The 24,125-nt window shown below is 35.9% G+C and overlaps 2 protein-coding genes across 12 annotated transcripts in view; one reads left to right on the forward strand and one right to left on the reverse strand.

Annotated features, from left to right (window-relative positions):
• Positions 1–24,125, reverse strand: part of LOC112452470 — an 89,720-nt gene that overhangs the window by 2,397 nt on the left and 63,198 nt on the right. Inside the window, exon 1 of one of the 6 annotated variants that reach the window (XR_003040506.1) lies at positions 2,832–4,953. The exons of 4 other annotated variants lie outside the window; for them this stretch is intronic. The gene's annotated coding sequence lies outside the window, so the exon portion shown is untranslated. Of the gene's footprint in view, positions 1–1,913; positions 4,954–24,125 lie in introns of those variants that run through there. One more of the 6 variants, XR_003040505.1, reaches the window with a different exon arrangement.
• On the forward strand, positions 21–19,179 carry LOC112452453 (box A-binding factor-like). Of its 6 annotated transcripts, none has more exons than XM_025012670.1 (8): positions 21–1,251; positions 11,867–12,351; positions 12,445–13,054; positions 13,303–13,875; positions 14,901–15,026; positions 15,659–15,791; positions 17,269–17,434; positions 17,960–19,179. In XM_025012670.1, the coding sequence occupies exons 2-8, from the start codon at positions 11,873–11,875 to the stop codon at positions 18,051–18,053; spliced, it is 2,181 nt and encodes a 726-aa protein (XP_024868438.1). In that variant the 5' UTR covers positions 21–1,251; positions 11,867–11,872; the 3' UTR covers positions 18,054–19,179. The 6 variants fall into 6 exon arrangements, with proteins under 6 accessions (XP_024868438.1, XP_024868441.1, XP_024868443.1 ...); XM_025012669.1 differs by lacking the exon at positions 21–1,251 and adding an exon at positions 9,645–10,051 and having other exon boundaries at positions 13,303–13,866; XM_025012668.1 differs by lacking the exon at positions 21–1,251 and adding an exon at positions 9,646–10,051.

Genomic DNA, 24,125 nt, shown 5'->3' on the forward strand with positions numbered 1-24,125 from the left:
AAGATTTTTACTTAATTATATATATTTTTTACTTAAATAAAAAGATATTTGTAACTGATCTAGTAATCAAGAGACAGTAGTGATAAAAAGAATGATATGATTAAAAAATTACCTGTTTAAAAAAAATATAAAAGAGTCATCAAGTGCACGTGCCAGTATGAAAAACCGATATATTGAACGTATAAAAAATAAAACATTTATAAACAGTTTAAAAAATGAAACATTTCTAAACCTACCATAATAGAAGACATTTAAATATATATAACATTTAATTAAAATGAAAAAATATTTAATCCAAAAAACTTGGCGGTGCTAGATCTCGGAACATAATAAGACAATGAAAACAAATAATTTAGACCTGAATTACAGTTTTTCATACTGGCGCGTGCACTTGGCTTTATAATTTTTTTTAAGAGGTAATTTTTTAATGATCTTTTTTACATCCGTATTTATATCTATTGGAAAGTTTCGAAAATTATCAGATCTTCACACCAATTATCATTTCTACGAATAACTATTATTATAGGAATTACTATATATTTTATTAATGTTTTTTAATATTAAACGCTTTTAATATTGCTTGTAAAAAAGTAAGATTATCATCCCATTGGTAAATTAATTATTAAATTGATTGTATATGTGTGTGCGTGTATTGGGAGGGGGGGTGGTAAATGGATAATTACATAAAATTATCAATTTTTCTAATTTTTGGTATTCAGAGCAATTACTTATTTCGGACGTTTTTAAAAAAGATTTCTATTGTCATCATCGTTTCATTCGCAAGTCACCACCACAGTTTTCTTAAGTTGCGATGCGACTGACGAAGAGCGAAACACCCAGAAGCATCGGTACCAATATGGCGTGCGCAGGCAGAAGAGATCCTGACGCAGTAACAGCACGGCGGCAGTTGGTTTCTAATCGTCGTCAGTTAATATTTGACGGCTCTCGGATAAAATCGAAGCTTCGATTTCACGCTACCAGACGGCAGTTTCAACGACGACCACGACGACGAAGAGTAGCAGCAGGCCTCCTCGCTCTCCTCGTGGAAGCGCACCTGTGTCAAGCGCGCGCCGCGTGTGTGTCTCGCTCACAAACTCACTGGTAGACGCAGTAACGACGAGGAACGAGCTCCAAGAACGTTGGAGCACACCGTGGAGCGTCGCGTGTAGAGTTGCAACAAGTTCCAAGTGGAGTACACCACATAGCCGTTTCTTTCAACGTTTCCTCCTCATCTTTCTCTTTCATTGATTTGTAAGTTGAAATCCTTTATTGTTCTTTTCGCGACTTTTCAGTCGTACAATTTTACGCGTTTCAGAAACCGGCATCGCGACGCCGCGCCGCGCCGCGGCTTGGTCATATAGTGAATCAATGAACAAATCGGGAATTTCAACGACATTAGCGAGCGCAAATTGTCGTCGTTAAATAAATTTGTTTCTGTTTGTATTAGCATAACTAAATAAATGTTTTAAGACTAACAAAAGCCAAGACACGGTGCAGAAAAATTAATAACTGAAATTGATCATTAAATCAATGAAATTGCTAACATTTTGAGTAATAGTCTTCTCTCACGTATTTCTATAATAGATGAAATGGATCGCATCGATTAGTACTTTAAGCGGTTATTAACTTTATGATATTAATATGAGACAATTTCTAATTAACATTAATGTTAATATAAATTTAATACTATGGAGTGTTGTATACATAGCATAATTTAACATAATTTAACAAATAACATTTCACTGCAACAGACATCATTAAAATATAAAAAGGACATTAAAGTATAATAAAGTCCAAAGGCTATATTTTATAATTCTATTTTTAACGGGTATAAGCGAAATATCTACAGAAACACACACATACACACACACTTATGGGATTCATAAGCAGCGGGTCGTCTAGCGCGATTTTACCTGATCGCTGTTGAAAGAGAGAGAAAAAACCGCATGCGAGAAGGAGCCGAACGAAAGCGAACATCCGTGGTAATGCGAGCAACGCTGTATACGAAAGGAACACTTGTGTTTTATGTTCGGCCCGCTCCGACACTTGTGTTTTGTACGCGATCCGCTTCCTCCTCCTCGTCGATGCGATCTCGACGTCAAAATCTAGACACAGGTCTCGCCGATTCGATTAATCCATCTTTCCTTCTCTCTCTCTCTCTCTTTCTTTTATAGATTTTTCCTCTTCTTTTTCTCTTTATTTCTCTTTTTCAAGATCTTGGTTCGTCGTTATGGGAATAATTCTGTTCAAAGACATGTCGCACGTGCATCCTCTCCTCCCAAAACTTGTGCGAACAGTATTACCGTCACGAATCGTTGAAATCATATGAATTCATTAAATTATACGTAACATATCCAACATACGCAATCAAAAATATTTGAGCAGACCTTTGAGCACTCTCACTTAATGGCATATTAATTATTTTAATATTTAATTAATTTACCCGTGTCTGGCTTAAGAGCGAGACACATATTCCAAACAGTGACTAGATTGCTCGATTGCAAGATCGTTGTCGATAATGTAAATATTAAATCGATAATTCAAGTTATTCCGACGGTATGCGACGGAACATGCGACGGGAGATTACGCTCTGTGAACGGACTTTCTTTCTAGATAAGGATGCCCATGTTCATATGATTTTATTTCTTCATCATATTTCTATTTTTCATATTTTATTTCTGACGCACCTATACGTACTGCTTCAAGTATCGTACAAATTTTTTCCAATCCCGATTTTTATAACCATTCGCAATTATCTTATACTCAGAATATATTCATCGTCGGTGCGCATCCATTCTATTTCCGTTAAGTTTTGGATTGCGAATACTTACGACAATTTCATTTCAGTTTTATATCGATCATGACACATATCCATCATGTCTCGAAAGCCACGGTCACTATAAACTGTCTTGACACATCTCCCATAGAAATGGAATGACTTTTTATTTTGAACATGTCTTTTTTTCTCGATCACGTTCACGACGCGCTCTATTTTCGAATACGATTCATCAAGTCTGACTTCGGTCTTATTTTCACCTGATAGATCACAGACCGCGCAACATCGGCATCGGTGCTTCTCGCGGCGTCTGGCACGAAACTATTTGCCGCCAGGAAGAAAGATATCCCCTGAGCGCAGATAATATTTTATTAATCATTAAGCACATAGCCGCCGTACATATAAGATAATGGGAATAATATCAGGCAATGACGATAATACTGTTTGTCGTGTACGTTAATTATTGGTCCTCGCATCGCGACTGACTTTCGCGCTGCGCCGTCGCGCGTCGGCGGCGGCGACATCACCCTTCGATTATCGCGTCGATCTATTCGGAAGTAACAAAGCTTATTTTTCAAAAATATTAAATTAATGTATCACACAGAAATAAGCAGGGAATAGCGGCGATCGGAATTCTTATTTGTTCGTTCAAACAGTTTGAAAATCTTTGATTGATGATTCACAAATAAATGTGGCAACTGAAAAGGGAAATTTTGAAAGTAATCTCTTGTAATTCTTTGATAAATGTGGAGTATTTATGCGTAGAATATACATTTGATAGAATTCTCCCTGTAATTGCATGATTTGTTTAACATTTTCCTAATTTGATCCGAATAAGGAATCAGTATAATAAGTACGAAATTAAAACTCTATCAAAAAATTCACATAAGATTAATTTAAGAAATATCGCACATATTTTCATCTATGAATTTAATATCCCCCTAAAATCTTGTAATTAAATTTGATTTACTTACAATAAGAATGAAGAATGAATACAAAATATACATATAAAGCGTGTATCATATGTCAATAAGATTTTATTAGATGAGAACTCTTGTAAAAATCTCACCGTCAAAGATGGTCTTACTCGGGTAAAAAGAGCAGCACGGGTTTTAGTTCCGAATGCCATCCCGATATAAATCATTTTTTTCAAGGTCTCGTAACGTTCCATTCATGGCCGAACGGCCGCAATGTAAATATTGAAATAAAAAGTTTCGATCCCGTCGTGTTACATTGCAGAAATGCAAACATCACCATAACCGTACCATATGCGTGTCTCGTCTTTTCTTTTCGGAAAACTAGACGATTCGGTAAAATTCCATTGGTTTTAAAACATTTTTTATTGAAAAGTCTGAGTCTAAGTATCTTCGTCATTGTCCTTTAGCTTCGAGTCTATTTTTCGGATATTTTACGACAAACGGGCGTATATTTGCGACGAAAACAATGAGCACGAAACTTGTGTTTGCACAACGCGGTCGTAGCGCGATGTTAATCCCGTCGACGTTAAAATCGAGACAGTTCTGTCTCGTTGTAAATTTCAGTAATTGCGCTGTAAAACCTTCTTCATCTTTGCACGCGTTGCGGACGTGAAGCATCGCCATCGAGTCATTTAAACACACGCCATAAAGGACTTGTACGTTCGCCATTTTAATGCACAAGCACAAACATGCACTATACTCGATTACAAAATGATGACAAATTGCAATAAAGTTTTATTGATTTCTTAGTATCCAATAAGATCCGAGAACTTAGCGCGCGCTATATCGTTTTCTGTTGTGTTGCGTCTTGAGAAATCTTCTTAATCTGTTATCGTCAAACTGCAATACTGAATCGTAATTTCAAGTCTAATCTAATGTCGTGCAATTCTTCAAATATTTAATCGAAAGGAATCTATTTTTAGAAATTTTAATTTATATTTAATTACAGAGATACGCAACAATTAAAGTTTGAAAGTAATAAAAGTAAAAATTTCAATATTTTTATTAATACAAAATCATCTTTATATCGATCGAGGAAAGCTATAGTTAAAAGAACATTCGATAATTTTAGGACACTGCGTATATCAGATATGACTTTGAATTGCATGATGTCAACGGGCGAAAATAAGACATCATTTTCGCGTAGATTCTCAGCGATATGGATTTTCACGCACACACGCGTACGCCAATCACGCATCTACACACACCTGTCTTTTTTTCATGTACGATGATAAGGGATTTCTACGTGGCTGATAAAGAAAATGGCCTCGACGTGTTCGCGCCCCGTTTAATGACGTAAATCCTCTTTGCTCGCTCGATTTTTATTTTCGTCATGTTTGCCTCAGAAAAATACGAAAATTCGCCACGTATATTAATTTTCAACGCGCACACATTTCATTTATGTCACAACTTGCAAGGCTTACAACAGTTACAACTTTCCACACCTTTTTATGAGAATCAACACCCATTCATGTTTGTACGCTTCATGAATTGCTCACTTCGATCGTAAATCTGTAAACTTTACTCTCATACATGAAGCAGATTTCTTACATAGGCATAGATGAAAATCCGTGGAAAATTTAGTCTGGGAATTACTCACACTGTGGCGTTAGATAACACTTGAGAAATTTCCTTTAGGTAGCCATAAGATAAGCGCGAAATCAGACCGACCTTTTCCGCTACATTTTTTTCGAGTTACACTTATTATCAGCGGTAACCGATCTCGCAATGCACCTTGAGTTAAAGTATATTTACTGGCCCGTTCTCGTGAATCCCCGAGGGATTCACGATGGATTCACCTGGGGAAATCCATAGACCGACGTAGCGGAGGAGAGTAGGAGCGGCCCTACGCGCTCCTGGCGAATCCGACGACTGAAATTATCATTTTAGCTGATATACTAGCTAATGTAAGGATGCAGTTTTATCTCTTATTATCATGGGAAACGAGATAAATCGCGATAGTACCGTTTATTTTGACAGCGTGGCGGCACCACGCGCGCCTCCCCATCGACGATGTACAGCATGACGCCACGCTTTGTGTATCGGTCCTGGTATTTTCGTTCAGGTGATTTAGGTGATCTTACCTTCGACCACTCAACTTCTCTTTCCTTTGTCTATATATATATATATCTTGCTCCTGGTCCATTTATACATAACTATATAGTATATATATATATATATATTTTTTTATGCAAGACAGTAAGGTTGCATGCAACAAAAATCAAATACAGACGAATATGCGCGAAACGCGTAAAAAGCGAAACAAATTTTGCATATTAGAGAGATCTTTTCATCCATATTCTGATTATTTTAAATCTATGTTCATTTTAACGCTGCTAAATATTATTAAGTTAATTATTTAATTTTTATTCAATTAATATTATTGATTAATTGAAAACTTTAACTTATTAAGAATTAATTTGAGATATATAGTAAGATGTATAAAATTAAACGTTATATGAAAATTGTGTAAAATACAAGAATCCATAGAACATTGGAAATTATATGTACAAAAATAATGGTTTATGAATCGTTATCTTATATACGAGGAATGTCGGAGTTCTTGGTTATTTGAACTGAACGATTACACACAATATGACTTAAGTTTCGTAATATAACTCTTATGTTTTTGTTAGAGAAACAGGTTCACTTAGTATGAATGTTTGTCAGAATTTGATCGTGCGTCACTCCATCGCTGAAAAATCTTTCGTGCAATTATACATCACACGTCGTAGTTACCTCTTGTTTGCCGAGTACTGTTTGCTTACTCCGCGACATAACACGATTGTAAAATTGAACGATCGCCAAACTTCCCCATTAAAACTCTGTATGCAGGTGGTTTAACGTGACTGCACTGCAAAGCTAATCCGCATCGATGCGTTTCCGAGTTCATATCGAATTGTTTCTTTATCGAAGCTTTAAGTCTTAGGAAAAAGAGGGATCGGTTTTTATGATTCCATCGAAAACGCATTATATTCATTTTTGCAATTGATGCTTTATGGTAGGCGATAACTTTTGCTGGTGATAACTTTGCGAATTAACAAATTTGTCACGCAAATAGAGAAGAGATTGTATAAGAATACGACCCTTTCGAGAAAAAAAAGGAAAATTATCAAGAAAACATTATTAATTTTTTTTTAATATTATAGAAAATAAAAAATGCACAGATTTATATACCTATTCACCATTCATTTATTAGAACCTTTTATTACAAGATTCCTATTAGTCTCTGATTTTTAACGGTCATTTTATTTATGTAATAATTTTAAATAAAGTTATATAATATAAAATCATTTTACTTTTAATTTAAGTTTATATTCAAATGATAATTATAAATGTAGATAAACACATTCGTCGCATTAATATGAAATTCTTTGACTATAGATTTATTTATTAATATATTTTCGCGTTATATAATCATCACACGATGAATAGCATAAGTTTCAAAATCTTTTTCCTGATTCTGTGTCATTAATTTTTTTATTCTATATGAAATATCTCGTGATCTAATCAGTATCAAACAATTTAACGAAAAAATTATTTTAAAGTCAACAAAGCTATGATTCGTCCCATCAAACTTTCGGTGTGTTGCAATTGCGTATAATCTCCTCTTTTTCTTTTGTCGTAGCTCGTAATAGCGCGCTCTTATCAGCAGAATATTGTTTCAAGAGGAAACCTGCGATGTATATGTGCGTGTGAATGTGCTCTTGATTTCTATCGAGCGGGCACGCTTACCGGTATCGTTGCGATCGCAGGTAGAAATATCAAACAGCGTCACGTACGCCATTCCGGACAATTCCATGCGTTCAAAGGTTCGGCCTGAAAATATATTTGTTTCCCTCTTGAGTCGCGATTTCGAGAAATCCTCCCGTAGCTCGTATTGATCGTGCAGATTGATAAATTTATGGCGGCAAACGCGTCCTTTTATCTTAATTGTCTCTCATTGAGATCGCGAATTATTAATTTACTTGATTCTATCGTTTAACTTTGGCAATTAATAGCGGAAATCAGAAATTGGTCGAGAAAATTAAGTATCGCGTGTTTACGAAATCAATTTGAGATTACTTTATTCCTATTCTCTATTCCGATAGTAAAACTTTCTTTTTTTATTTTAAACTTTAATTTAGGTCTAGACATAAGCGGAATAGATTAGTTTGGCTGCAAGAAGTTAAGTATATCAGTTTCGTGTCATACCTTTCCTCAATTATCAAAAATTGTGACGGTTTCGTTGCCAATGACGTTTCGTTTGCTGAAATGAATCAGGTGCACGATGACGCAAGCAATAATCATTATCTTAAGATGACTCTTCCGTATGTACGCTGTACGAACAATATAATTAAAGTTACTATTTTTCTTCTTTCCTGTCCTATTTCGAGATTGGATGATAATTAGTCGCGCGGCATAACACAATGTCAAAAATTATCTATGATTTAATCGTTATCCAGCTCGCTTTCAGATATTCGCACGTTTATCGTGAGAATTATTTCATTATTGTATTATCATTATTGGTATAATGGTTGTATAGTACAATTTTATACCGTGAACAATTAATGTAATTTCGGTCTATTAATTCTTTGTACAGCATTATAAAAACATGACCTAAAATTTGACATACTTTTTTTATGTCTACATGTCTTGTTATATATTTAACAATTCTAATTTTCTAATTAATTACGAAGATATTTAATGTCCAGTATTGGAAACTTGTGATAAATGATAAGTTTCACATTTTTGTAGCTCAATTTCAAAAATTGCTTTAAAAATAAAAGTCTATTAGACGAAGAGTTCATTAGGTTTCGGCCAATTTGTACATAATTGACGTATGCATATCGCTGGAATACATAAAAATATAGAGATATAACCATTATGAACGTCCCAAATACAGTGTCAGAATTAAACGTTCAATTTTAATTCTGACACTGGAATGAATATGTATCTTCCGTTCCTACTTTCTTCTCTATTAAAACGAGGTAATATTACGAACCCGTCGCGCGCCGTAACGATCCCTTTTTCTAACTGGTCAGTATATGTACGGATGAATCATCATCCCCCTATATACGGTTAAGCTGTTGCCGCTACAAAATGGCGATGCAAGGCATTAGCAACGATGGCCGACGATGACGACAAGATCTCGTGGACATGTTTCGTTCCCTCGCCGTCCCTGGTTATCTCTCGTCGTCGCTTCATCGTGCTTATCAGTGAGCAAACAAACGGATTCCCTCTGCGACCTTTTTCCCCCCTCGGAACGTACTATGTGTAATTCGTCCAATCCGGCTGGACAGAATTACGAACGCACGGTCTCGTTGGACTTTACCATCATATCTGACGGTGTAATACAAACAGTATCTATATAAGCTAACGGACGATTGCGTAAAAAATTTTTGTATAAAGTATCATGAAATACCATCAAAAATATCATTCTAGCAGGAAATGTTATCAAGTTCGTGATACAACTGTTATTAATGGAAAGACTCGTTATTGAAAGGATAAACTCGTTCATTTTAGTTACATCTTTTCCGCATTTAAAGAGAGATAAGTCTAGTGATGGCAGAAAAGAAAAGAAGAAACAAAATTGCGGATAAAACGTACAAAAATTAGATTTTTGCATCAAGCTATCGAAGCATCAAGCTGGCGAAAGACGAGTAGCACGATCGATTCTTGCGGCAATAGCAACATGCGAGAATAGCCACGAAGAATCTCGCAATCGGCTGACCAATGAGACGCGAGGGTCCGCCCAATCGGTCGCTCCCGCTGCTGTTGGTGTCCATCTAAATTGTCTGCTGGATGTTCTCCATACAGCTTTTCTCTCTCTTTTTCACATCCCCTCTCTCTCTTTCTCTCCCACACGCTCATACACACACACACACATACACATACTTTGTCACTCTCCGTTCTCTTCACTGCTCGGTGATGACGAACGCAACGTCAAGAAGAACGGCATCGCCTCGTTTGGGACCAAGCAGTAGAGAGAGACTCACCGACATAGCTTCGCTACGATTCCACCTCTTTCCTTCCACCTTCCGTCTCTTTGTGGGACATCACGGCAAGTCATTTCTCTTGCCATCCTCAGTTGCAAAGCGTTTCCCGCCGGTGAAGCGCCTCCTTTCCGAACGTTCTTTCCAACATTTGTCATTGATCCCGCGGATACTTCAAAGTGTACATACCGTATATTTGGTACACGCTATCAGTTTAAGTGTATCGGTCTTTGGGACCGAGTGTATTCAGTGCGTCAAGGTTGCAGGCTGCGAGAACAGAAAAAACCCGGCGCGAGGCTCAAATGCGACACGCAGCGAATGAGGTATCAATGAGTGATCACTTTGCGCCAATAAAATGCGAGAAACGTAGAAAAGTATAAAGTATACTGAATGATTCGTGTCATAATTGAAGATTTTAGAGATTTATTTAATAAAAAATAAAACTATGAATTATTAAATTCATTTTGTTAGCAAGTATATTAATGATATATCGGGAGTTACACAGACCGATTATATTTTTATAAGTTTTTCTGCTATAAAATGTCATTAATAAATTTACGGGCAACTTCGTTTATTGAGATCAAAGTCTAAAATAATCTTTTGTTGATTAATTACGAAACGGGATCTTGACAAATGCTTTGTATATTTTTACGGCGTTTTTAATTTTTTAAAATAATGATAATACAGTTCATGCTATTGTTCTCTTCAATATTCAACGATTTATTGAAAGTTTAAGAAAGACACTTATTAATTTCAGTTATGATTCACATGAAATCGTTATTGCGCGATAAATAGATTACTCCGATTATTTTATTTAAGTTTACAATAACCAATTTTTTTTATTTACTTCACCATCACCATCACATTTATATCTCATCATCACCATCACATTACGATTCGATTTGACACTCGCGACACTAAAGTACAGATTGCGAGAGATCATCGCTGACGAGATATAGCGGAAGTCGCGCGAGGTCTTTGCCAAAGAAAGAGAGCCGTCGCGTGCTCTCGCGCCGGAAGTCGAAACTTGACATTGCCGAACGGAAGTGTGACGCAGGACAAACAGTACCTCTCGCATTTTTTCCCGAGACGGACGAGGTGTGTCCCCGGTCCTTTCCCTCTCCTCCACCCTCTTCACTAAACCCGCCGTGTATTCTCGCCCGCGAGCCGAAACAATCCCGTGTCGCGTGCCTCGAGGATTCCCCTGAAAGAATGACTAATCGAGTCCGCAGGACCGTTAGTCTTCATCCTGTTGATTGACAAACTTTTAACGAAAAGATTATGATTTTATTTACTAGAAATTTATTTAGAGGTATGATTAATTTTTAGTTATTGACGTTAATTCTTATAGAGATTCTTATAGAGATTTTTAAATTGACTTTATACTGTTGCAAAGTTTTTATTAAATATCGAGATAAATCAACGTAATATATATACATACACAAGAGAATATCAAACTTGCTTGCTATGTAATTATCATATACAGCCACTGTATCTGAACGTCTCCTTTCTTAAAAAAAAAAATATAATAATAATAAACTTATTTCTGCAAGATCAAAAGATATGGAGCATATTAAATGTTAATGTGATTCCCTTAATTAACGGCGAATCATGTGCAATAGTATTGCTTTTCTAGAACGAAAATTATCGGTGAGAGCAAAAGTTTTCGCGCAATCGCCGACCTAGACACCAATCTCATCAGTTATCCGGTTGAAAATCCGACATATGACTTTACTTGTACCGTTCCGTTATCGCGACGATAACGCTATTCTAGTGTCTTTGCGCGCGAGTTTTCGCACGTGGCCGCGTTGTTGTCTATCATTAACATTTATACTTATACGTTGCTCAGAAAAATTAGGAGACTGCAAAAATTGACGAGACTCTCGCATTTATCTTTTCGATAAGTTATCCGTAATAAATAACGTAATATGGATCTATTAAAGATAAAGTATTTTTTAATTATTCGCGAAAGAATAAGAACAGAATTATTTTTGGACAGAAATTTAATGAAACGAGCGTAAAAAGACATTTCATCGGAGATACACCGATGAAATCGAAAAGAGTCAATGCACTTGGATATATATAAATAAGATTAGATAATTATATTGCTGCTAAAGTAGAGCTTCCGCTTTACTCAGGACGTGATGAAAGAGACACTGGTAAAACAGGAGATCAAGATGGAATGGGATGGTCATCATGCGGATGATAATTCATCGCAAGTTCCTGGAACGGAAGATCAGACAGCAGGGAGTCCTCAAAGCGTAATAACGACCAGAAGACATGTGAGAACGATTACGACCACTGGTCATATAACGGAGGGAATCGCCGAAGTTGATCCGGAATCGCCAGATTCCAATTCGGTTACCGGGAGTCTTCATCAGGGACTTCAGCAGAGAAATGAGCAACACGAACAAGCTCAACAGCGTAATTTCCAAGAGGAACAGCAACGAACTCATCAAACGCAGCAGCATTACGTGCAGATTTCCCATACGAGCAATGAGGATCAGCAACGATCGACGGATCAGCAACGCGTCGTTTACGCCACCAGCGGACAAGAAGTTCAAGTCGAAGTGTCCGAAGTGTCCTCCGAGGCTATCACACTTACGGTTAAAGAACCGCCCAGGTAAGAATAGTTAAAAGATTGACAGTATGACAGTTAAAGTTAAAAATTGATTGAGAAAACACCTGTATCCAAACATGACTTTTTCGCATGAAGGTATGAGACACCTGCTCCAGACAGAATGGAAGTAGACCGGATATACGCTTACTCCGATGGTCACGAAGTCCGAAGAGAGAACCATGTGATCACCGTACAGGTATCCGATCATCGACGAACCCAGCAGACCGCGCACCAAAGATTTAGTCCTCACGAAAATCATCAGGCGTCCGGGACGAACGCTGGCACCAGATATCACCAGACGTCACCAGTTCTGACCACGACGGAGGACTATAACGCCTCGGCGATCGTTAGCCAGTCAGGATCTACAGTCCATCTCGGGTCACCCGCGCCGCCATACTCGCCGCCAATCGATAGTATACGTGCTGGTCAGCAGCAACAGCTCGTAGCAACGAGTTACGCTGACGCCAGCAGTGTTGTCAAATACGATGCCGAGACCACGGCCGCCGCGGAAACCATCAAGGGTCCCAATACGTACACCACGCTGGAAACGGTCGCTATTCCTCCCACACAAACCGTTCAATACACACAGTATTTATCGGGTGGCGAGACTTTTCAACAGGCACCGACATATAGTTACGCCAAGCCGGGAGATCCCATGATCTTGGCGTATCCACCAGCGACGCAACTTGGCTCGAGAGTTACCGAGGTGAGAAAACACAGCCAGTTATTTGAATGATATATTTTACCGTCTCAATTTCCTTTTATTTTATAATTCAAAGAAATTTATATTTCACTTTATTTTATAATTCATAAATATACTTCGTTATGTAATTTAGCAATTTTATTTTTTCTTTTATTTTATAATTAATATTTATATTTATATTTATATTTATATTTTCCAGTTTTTTTCTTCATTTTTATAAACCGAGAAAATCTACGTTTCACATTCAATAGGTAGAATCATCCGGCAGCGCATACATGAAGAGTGATCCCACGTTAGCGTCATCCTTGGCCGCCACCCGAGCGGTTCCGTTACACTACGAGCAACCTGGTTCACCAAGTTCCCAAGTGACTCTATACAGCACAGGAGCGACGTCGTATCAATACGTGAAACCTTCCTCAGGTGATCCTTACTGGCCAGGCGGCAGCACTCCCTCACCTCCGACTTTGGAGTACGTTCAGGGCTATCCGGGCATCACCGCGATCTCCGTCAGCGACACTACCAATGTGCAACTCTACTCCAACTGCAGTGGCGGATACAGCGTTTCCGCGAGCGGAAATGGGCCATCTCCTGGGTGGGCCACTCTTCCGCTTCCCGGTACGGACGAGGCATTCGAAGGAGCTATCCTATCGGCGGAACCCAAAGAATGTGTTAACTGCGGGGCCAGTATAACGCCGTTATGGAGACGGGATGGCACCGGTCACTACCTCTGCAACGCTTGCGGGCTCTACAATAAATCGAATGGCATCAACAGGCCACCCATGCGATGCCCCAAACCGAAACAGTCGGTTGCACCGGTAAACATTGTGCGAATCATGTGATTACTGTAATCTAATTAGATAATCTTTCGGGTTAATTTTAATTAACGGTATAAGTAATTTGAGAGTCGTTTTCATAGAAAATAACATTCAAATCCCAATTCTAATTACGCGCATTTCTATTTTTTTGAAATAGTTAGTAGTTTCTTTATATTTTTATAATCGTTTATAATAGTCCATAGTATATTACGCAATAAATTACGTATTTCAATTATTGTGCCTTAAATAATATAATATTTAAGTTGCACTCTTTATTTAGCTTGATTGTCCGAACTCTCGAGTTATCCATAATTGACGATGAGTCTTCTTTATTATTTTCTAAGTAATTTTTAACACATAAAAACTTGAATTTATTGAACATAGCGTATATATTGAAAAGGGATGAAAGAAAGATTAAAATACTGTTTGCTGCTCTCACGTTCAAATGTTTAATTGTCGAGTCCGAAATTCGTTTGACCATTGCTAAAATAAGGCCACTGATATTTACCCTGATAAATTTCTCACCCATGAAACGTACATGGCTTCAATATTAAGTAACATTCTCGCGCCCTCTGCCTCTCTCTTCTCTCTCCCTCTTCTCCTCGTTTCCCTCTACCGCTACCAAAGACAGAGGGAAGAGGAACGTTATCTCGAGCAAATAATCACTACGGGACTTGCTGGCGGCTGTTTGCTCTATTTTTCTTGCTCTGAGCACTCCCATTTCGTTGTCTCGATTCTTCAAATACTCCCCGTCTCTCGACGGCGACGCAACATTTTATGTCGTCACCGTCGAAGCGATGATTCTCTCGTGAGCTCTTTTTACGCTTACGACGTGTACATTTTTACTCCCGGTTGTTCCCAATCTTCGATTGTAATTTTAAATTATTCGATGTAAGCAAGAGTTCATCGTTCGTGAAATATGTAACTTAATTTTGTAATTAACGTGTTACACATAAGTTTATTTATGTGAATTGCGTTACTTTGCAATTGATATGCGTTTATGTGATAATATGAAAATGCTTTTTGCATTGCAGGCTAACGTACGAAGGACAGGAGTACAATGTGCAAATTGTAGGACAACCAATACAACCCTTTGGAGACGAAACAATAATGGCGAGCCAGTCTGCAATGCGTGCGGCCTTTATTTCAAATTGCATAACGTAAGTGTTAAAATTACATAATAATATTACATTTTTTCATTCGTATTAATCGTATTTCATTTGAACAAAAATTAAAAAAAAAGTATTTAAAAGTATTTAAAAAGTAGCATTCCCTTTTTCTATCGGTGGTGTTTGCGAGTGATGTTCTAAGAACTGCTATAATGCCCTCTATTCTCGTGCGATATGAAAACACTAAGAAAACAGCAAAGAAATTTTTTTAATTAACATTAATCTTACTGCGAACTGGTCAGCACGTTGTTATCAGTCTTTTTACGATTGCTAACCGCGATAACGACGACTTGATTGTTTTTACGCACGTGAGACGACCCCGTCTCGACGTTGAAGAGGAGCGCAGATTATCGCGCGAATCTGTGCAAACGATCGTAACAACAAATTTAATTAAAACAGAAATCGATGCGCGGATGTACCGAGGTTTTCGATCGAAACGATGCTCGTTCTGTCTACCCCTCTCTCCCCCCCCCCCTCTCTCTCTCTCTCTCGCTTTTATTAGTCATAACATAAAAGTTCAAAATACAAACGATTTCATGCTTTAGCTAGTCAGAGATTATTAAAAGAAAATAATTTTTAGAAATCTCTTATACACAGAAATATAATCAGATTTATGCGAATAGGTGAATAGGCCTTTAAGTATGAAAAAGGAAGGAATACAGACGCGGAAAAGGAAACCGAAGAATCATTCGAGCATCACAAATCTACCCGGTCCTAGCGGTATCCACAAGACCGATATCAAGTCCAGTCTACTTGGTGAGTCTTCGGTGAGCAAGTCATTATACAGTTTATTTTTACTAACACCTCCCATCAATTTACATTTTAACAACTATACGTGATAGACATCTTCATCTTTGAATTATTGTTCGCCAAAAATTTTTTCAATTGACGACAATACCCTGTATAGTTTCATTTTCACGAACATTAGTTGGGCATTCAGCTAATTAGATTAGGTGTACCTACAGGTAGGAGCCAGTAAAATACTTTCAAGAATATATATTTGCATGCAAAATTATTAAGATATGATATGATAGACTACTTAAGTAATATCTTATTACTTAAGCAGTTATAAACACTAGGAATATACCATTGATGAATCATTATATTATTAGGATCATTATTAAAAAAAATATTATTTAAAATGTACAGTTTGGAGCTAAAAATTATTTTTAACCGTCGCTATCATCGACGTGTAAATAATAACTAACCGATTTCTCCGCGTACAAATATCATTCTTTATGGAACGGTCAGCCAATAATTCCCGTCCCCGTCCATCGGCAATCGCGATGGCCGACTAAACACACGATCGCGTGTACATGTGACAGTATATGAAGAAGGGTCGGGGAAACTCCGACAAGAGCATACAAGAACCGATAACGCCTCGGATTGGTCAGAGCTCGGGATGTACTCTGATAGCGGCTAACATATACCTTTCATCGATGGGGGATCAACCCGAAGAACACGCACGCGACGCGTTGAGATATCCGGGAGGGGGGCGTGGAACGTTACCTTCGGTTCGTCGATGTTTTCCTCACACGTAAGATCATAATAAAATTAAAAAATGATCAGCGAGTGATCGGCATCACCAGGTTGCATGTAATCTTCTAGAAAGCTATACTTCTAATCGATTAAAAAATATATTAGCACGTTCGCTCCTGATTGAGATATACTTTTTTATTTACAATAATTAAACTGTTATATGGTATTTCGAATTAACGTGATCGAGCATTATCGCTTATTGTTAGTCGAAGTCCTTCAGATTTGCAAAGCCGGATATATAAAACTGGTGAATAATAATTCGCGAAATTTTACTTGAGTTACACATGCGCTTATCTTTCCCGAAAATCACGCTACGCGGCCTTGGGGCACTTCCTAAGTAAATGACAAAATAAAGATTAAAACCGATTAATGATTGTATGGGCATCTCAAATATTCATCGTGATAAGAAGCTGATAGCTAAACCTTTCCGATTTAAGTATCAAATATACATAATTAACAAAAAAATAAGTGAAGAGACATAAACAAGTTCATTATTGGAAGAAATCTATTATTAACAAATTTAAACGTATCATAGAATAACATCACGAATAGTGCGTTAGGAAACAATTTATATTCATGCATATATTGCTTGTCAAAAGAAGTTATGAATAATGCAAGAGCATGATCAGCGCGTCAAGTGTGGTAGTCGAGTAAAGTAATCATGACCGATATTGTCTTTTTGTTGACATTGCAGTGGACTCGTTGCAGTTGAACATGTACGCAACCGGGGGTGGGGGTAATGGAGGGGTTGAAGAACATTGTCTTCCTGTAGGTACACCAACTGGGACACAATTAGGGCATGCACACTCGCCTCTTGCATTACCTACCGCCGCCGTGTTGAATCGCCAAACCACTCTTACGTAAGTCACGAATCACTTCATTTGCAACGCAGAAAATTTGTGCATATTCCATTTTATGACAGACTATCGTTAATTTCATTAATAAACTGACTATTAAAAAAATTAAAATCAAATCAAAGAAACTTCAAACGGAAAAAGCAAATAAACTGCAAAATAACTGCACAAACAATAAAGAAAAATTAATTTATTTTTGAGGTGTCTCGATACATCATACATTTATAGCGTTAGTTTTGATTAAAAAATTGATTCAAAATTCAACGAAGAATGAAAAGAATAGCGATAGTTCTGAGACATTTTTTACATAACAATGAATACATAACCATTGAATTTCTATCAAAACTTGTGAAACAAACATAATGAAAGAAAAAAATTAACGTTTTAGATATTATTGCTAGATTATTTTTTACTATCAAAATTTAATTTTCTTCTTTATGTTCAAATAAAAAAATTAGATATTAAATCGGAAAAATGGGAAATCTCATAACGTAATAATTATTTATTAATTCCATTCTCCTTTTATTTTAGTGTGCCACCACTAGAACCAATCACTAGTCAATCCAGCAGCGACATCACCTCGGTTATAACATCAACTACAGCTGCCCATGCTGAGAAATCGTGAATATCATTCAGTTCTGTAGAAATCTGTAGGAACTCTGTACTTGCCGACCGTAGCTGTAATACGACCGCATTATCGATTTTATTATTGGTTTCTCAACATCGAAATACGTTGCTTAATCATTAAAAAAGCGATTGTATTAATTGCAAATAGATAGAATTATCCTGTACAAAGAGAGAAACAACGTGTACGTTATAAATGTTTGTATTTACTTGGATATTTAGCGCTGAAGAAAAGCATCTTTGATATGAAAGATGATGTTTAGTGCTAAACGTTCCGCATCAATACAAACCAAAGGAGTCACTTCCACCTCAATATCTAATTATCTAATTTTTCGAATTAGAAAACAATTTTTGAAATTGTGTTCCTATCGCTTATTTATATTTATTCTTAGGTATTAATTGTCATACCTAATCTTCTATTTCAGCTCTTGAGGATTCAGTAACGTGGCACATTGTAACCGATGCATTTATTCTATTCTTTTATTCCTTTGCTTTTTGTCGTGTGATTTTTGCAAAATAAATGTTTCTTAGGATCAATACAATATCGGTAACACTTTCCTACAATTTCTTCTTAGGATCCTGCGTTACCGATATTGCAGACTATGTCGCAGAGAATGTCTGAACTGATACGCTCCCTACCAGGAAAAACGGACAAGAGAAAGGAAAAGAAGACTGCTTTGTGTGTTACATTAAGAAGAAATAAAAACTGTACAATCTTCTTTTTTTTAACTTTAGTTTGAAATTCACTTTTAAATTGATTCTTGTGTCTATTTTTAGATACATATTGCAAAAGACTGCCTTCTTTTTCTTTTTTAGCAAATACGTTTTCCCATTATAACTGTTGATATCAGGCAATGCGATGTACCAGGCATTTCAAATATAAATTTTTAGACAATGCGACATACAACGTATTTTGAATAATTAATATATATTTGTCGTGCAACTTGTACTTAATGTGTGACAGTACTTAATGTACTCCGGTCTGTGTGTCTAATTTTGTAAATATGCATTTATGCCACGTGATCCAAAGAAATATGTATATCTAGATATATATGTGTGTACAGATGTATATTTTAATTTTTTCTCCAAAGAGTAATATATAACGGAAATACATGTACTTAAACATATTTTGCGAATCGTTTTCTTTAAGATGAAAATTCGGTATCTCTCAAAATGGGATCCCTATCCTTTTGTTGCAGAACACTATTTATATAAGAGTACGACTATTCCAATCATCTTGTTGTAGTATCACCAAAATTACAAATTATAAATCAATTGACTTATAAATCATAGATATAGACGTAATAATAAATTCTTAATTTTCCAATAAATTTTTATTATCGCTTTTTTTTAATAACTCGAATACTGTTAACATCATTAATCAAAAAATGTAATAAGCAAGCTGATTGTAATTATATGACGTGATAAAGCGAGAACAAGATTCTCGCAAGTATTTTGCTATATCAGACAGCAATTCATCATATCTTAGCATTTGCCGAAGAGTTCTCGCAGCAAATGTTATGATAACACCTGTTTAAGTAATTATCTACTCAGTGATGTGTAATTTATTAATTAACACATATTGAGAATAGTTATATTTAATAAGCGTTGCGCAACTATTTGTATAGGTATCATATAATAAACAAACATGAGTAACAAAACGCACAGATGCATTATCGTTTATCAAGTTGTATCATTTTGGTGCATTTCTCTGCTTTATTATCATACTAAGATAATTCATTTATTTCAAGTAGTATATTAAGACTACAACAGAAATTGTATGTTCCGCAGCCTTCAATTATGAGTTTACTATTTATTAGTATATAAATATGTTTATTTTAAATATTTTTACTAATATTGTTAGTAAATATGCTATACTAAATTTTTAGTAGATAAAATTATTGAAAAATATGTATTTAGTATATACATAGGTAGAATTTGATAACATTTATGCTAAACAAAATTCAATATTCTTGGTGTGTATACATGCACAAAGGCAAAGCAAAGATCGCGAAACGTAGATATAGGAAAGAAAGAGAGAGAGAGAGAGAGAGAGAGAGAGGGAGAGGGAGAGTGCGATGAAGGTAGAAAGCTGGACCACAGGTAAGAGGTGACAGGCGAAGAGAACGAGAGAGGCGTCATGAGGGGATAAAAGAGAAAAGGAGGCAAAAGTCCATCAGCCTAAAGAGCGGCTATCGTGCCGGCTAAGGGCTATTCCATGTTAGCCACTCTCACCGAGCTCCTTTTTTTCCACCTCTTTATTCCCCTCCGGGGCTCTTTATACCGTGGCGCAAACGTGGCGCCGCCCTCGAGAATCCCTTCCCCTTTGTCGATTCACCGAAAGCACCTCTCTGCCGTTCGATCGCAGTTCCTTCTTCCATCGGGGAGAAGGGTTCTCCCTGTAGTCCCTGATGTCCCCCCCGGTCACCATCGGTTCCCTTCGCGAGCATTTTCAGATTGTAATTTATCGTTTTTGGTATTTCATTACACCATCAAGTTCCACGAAGTTCGGTAAAGTGAGAGTCGGGTGGGAGATGGCGATTTATGGCAGCGATATATTGGCAGCGATTCGCGAACGAAAGAAAAATGTTCCTCAGAGTCTAGGATAGGCTCGATAATGTTATGATCGGGGAAATACAAACGGATCTTGTTTTAATCTCTCGTGATTTGTGCGGAGATGAGATTTCGGGCGATGGAGTGATGCAATTGAAATTAAAAATAAGATTTTTAATGTTTTGTGAGATTCGAGAGTTCGAAAAGAAAATAATCAGATTGTAACTATCTTAAATTTACATAGATTTCGTTATAGAGAGATGGTAACTGTGAATTTTGCGATGTTGAAAGTCCCGTAAAAATATTGCCGGCCGAATATGAAAAATCTTTATCGGTGTAGTAAAGAGTAAGATTAGATAGATGCGCTGCGCCGCGCTGCGCCGCAAACGTTTGCTCGATGGCGTGCGGGCGAAAATATATTTATTAGAAATAAACGTTGGCCAAGATGTAAAATGAAGCAAGAATATTTCCGTCAAGGATGAGTCAAATGGCCGATAAAGTACCGACGATTGAATTGCAAAAATCGCCAATGATAGCCGACGGGACGGTAGAAGCGGCTGATATTTTTCGGAAATGCAGGTGTCACTTTTATCAGAAGACATGCGATTATCTCGGTTTGATGTATTACTCGTCATGGTCGTAAATGACTATATGTGTTTTTTGAACATGTATATTGATCGCTTTTTGGCACAATTGTTGAAATAATATCCAATCTATTCGAAGTTTAATACTTATAGGTATTTAGAAAATTAGAAATCAAATTATATTCAATAATAATTTAAATATTAAATGTCTCGAAAATTCTAATTATAGTGTATAATATAAAAAAATGCATATTTTGTCTAATTAAAAAAATCAGTATTTTTTCAAAAAATTGGTCTAGAATTTTTGCTAGGACATCAGGGATAAGAGAATATATATAATTATTCTTATTTTATCGGAAAAATTTAAGTATTCATACGAAATATGGCAACTATAAAAAATAATAAATTTTGCGAAATAAGTTTTTATCAGTTCATTTTATTTTATCCATTCGTTCGGAAAAGTAGCAATTCGTCACGGTAGTAACTCGATGGTACTATTGCTAAACGGTAAAACGTTGCATACACAATATCGAGGCGGATAAAGTACCTTCCAAGAAATGCACGATGCATGCGAATCGTGGCAGGCAGCTTAATGTACCGATGAGATATCGTCGATCGAGGCTAAAATATCTCAATGCTGGTAGTACGATACTGACCGTGAATCGTATTCGAGACACTTTGCAGTGATAACAGTCAACGAAGTGAGTTAACACCCTCCTCTGCTTCGAACACCGACGTGATAATGCCCGATCCCATTGAATCCTCATTTTCTTTCTCATTTATTCGTTATTTGAATAAATTTCCAAAAATTTATATCGAGCAATTAAATACTCTTAATGATAGTGTTTAGATTTGGAACGACACATTTGGAATCGTAACATGTATAGATTTATTAAACTCGATCCGTATAAGCACAGAGATTTTGAAATTAAAAAAATAATATTGACAACAAACATATTTTTAATATTAAACACAGTACATATTAAAACAAAAATGAAAGAATTAAAATACTTACATCTTTTGTAAGGTAAAATTAGTAAAAAAGTAAAAACTTTATACAAAGTAGCATGTTTCATATATTATATAATAAATTTTTAACTTTACTTATTTTTAATAAAAACTTTACTAGACTAATCATGTAAAGCAATTGTATATGCTTGATATGTCAATATTATATTAACTATTTGCGGAAAAATATAGGAATATATCTAAATTCTAAAGCAAACATGTCAATCGTTTCCAAATGATTTGGAAAAATACTTGGTACTTGCTTACAGGACATTTCTATGCTACGAATAAAAAATATGCGAACATTCTTTAATAGTTCTCTTAATGGCAAATGCATTATATATCATCTGTGCACTGATCGAGGATATTGCAAAATAATCTTTTTATGATAGCGATTTCCAAGCATTCTACAGAATTCTATGTGTACATAAAATCTTAGCGTTTGTGTGTAGAAGAATGTTATCTGTATGTGTAGAGACTCGCGTGTACAAGAATGGCGCCAACATTTTGACGTCGAGGGAGCATCTTGTATCTGAGTAGTACTCTACGATGTTCGATCGTAGTTTGGTCCAGGACACGCTATTAGGCTACATTCATGTATAGATATTTGCATATGTGAATGCGACACATACACACAAATCCCGAACAAGCAAAACGAGACTACAGGAATGCAGAGACGGCAGCTCACGAATAGTTGCAGTATTTAATTTCTATAGGTGTGGCACTAACATTATTTTTATTACTTTTAAATAATGTAGTAAGATAAATTATTAGAAATGTACCTATATGTTTAAAATTACATTTAAAAAATGATTATTCGGTAATTTTCTTATTTTGTCTGGAGAAAAAAACAATTTTTTTCAATAATGGTTTAATTTTATAAATTATTGCATAATAATTTTCGTGATTATATGTACATGTATAACAAATTATAATAAATTATTTTATAAGTAATGGAATAAGAAGAAAGTAGCCGCGGCTGTATTTGTATCCATAAAAATGAATTTGAATATAGTAAAAAAAGAAAAAAGAATATTTTATGGTTACAAATACAGCCGTGGCTACTTACATATATATATATATATGTATTGTATATACATATATATATATATATATGTATATATATTGCAATGTTAAAATATTAATTATTACATCTCTACTTTCTTCTTGCCCATGCTTATGCAGTCAAACCTCATTTAGGGAAAAGTCAACATGTTCATAAAGTCGTGGCAACTAAAGATAATCTTGTGAAATAATAAAAAAGCTATTATTATTTTCTAAAATTGATTGGGAATTTCCTTAATATTATTTAAGCAGTTTGTATAAAAATTATTTTACTTTTTTCTTGAATTTATATCATCAACCATGTTCTAAGGTCATAACCAACTAATTGTTATACTCTCACATTATCTTTATTACATTCTACAACTTTTTTTGTAATATTATTTTCCGACAAAATCTTTCGACATAATAATGTTAAATTGCATTATTATTGCTACAGTCTCATTACAAACGCATTATAATTATTACATCAGTAGTTACATAAACCTTCCTTATGGTAATCTCGAATTAAACAACCACAGTCCAACAATAAATAACGATAAGTTAGTAGGCAAGCCGTCAGTTTATCCCTTTTATCGTGCTATTATTGTTTTAATTTATTCAGCACGAACTTTACTATAATTACCATGTTATCGGTACGTTTGTTGAGCGGCGCTTAGACACGCAGTCCAACGTCAAAAAGTGGTACTTTTCTCTTTTTCTTCATTTCTTAAAAATAGATACGATTTGCCATCACGATTCGCAAGTGTCGACCATTTTGCGACTCCAAGGGTAAACGAATATCTTCATTTTCGGCGATCGTATCATGCATTGGCGCATTAGTTATTTTTATGTTCTCGTTCGTGTTGCATTGCTATTGACGATAG

Source organism: Temnothorax curvispinosus, unplaced genomic scaffold, assembly GCF_003070985.1.
Source record: "Temnothorax curvispinosus isolate PA1 unplaced genomic scaffold, ASM307098v1 QBEX01003408.1, whole genome shotgun sequence".
NCBI lineage: Eukaryota > Metazoa > Arthropoda > Insecta > Hymenoptera > Formicidae > Temnothorax > Temnothorax curvispinosus.

Bases quoted from the DNA above. Each gene is read 5' to 3' on its own strand.
- LOC112452453 (XM_025012668.1), top strand. From the start codon at position 10,031: ATGCGACACGCAGCGAATGAG. The intron at 10,052-11,866 runs GTATCAATGAGT...CGCTTTACTCAG, and splicing joins TGCGACACGCAGCGAATGAG to GACGTGATGAAAGAGACACT. The intron at 13,055-13,302 runs GTGAGAAAACAC...CACATTCAATAG, and splicing joins TTGGCTCGAGAGTTACCGAG to GTAGAATCATCCGGCAGCGC.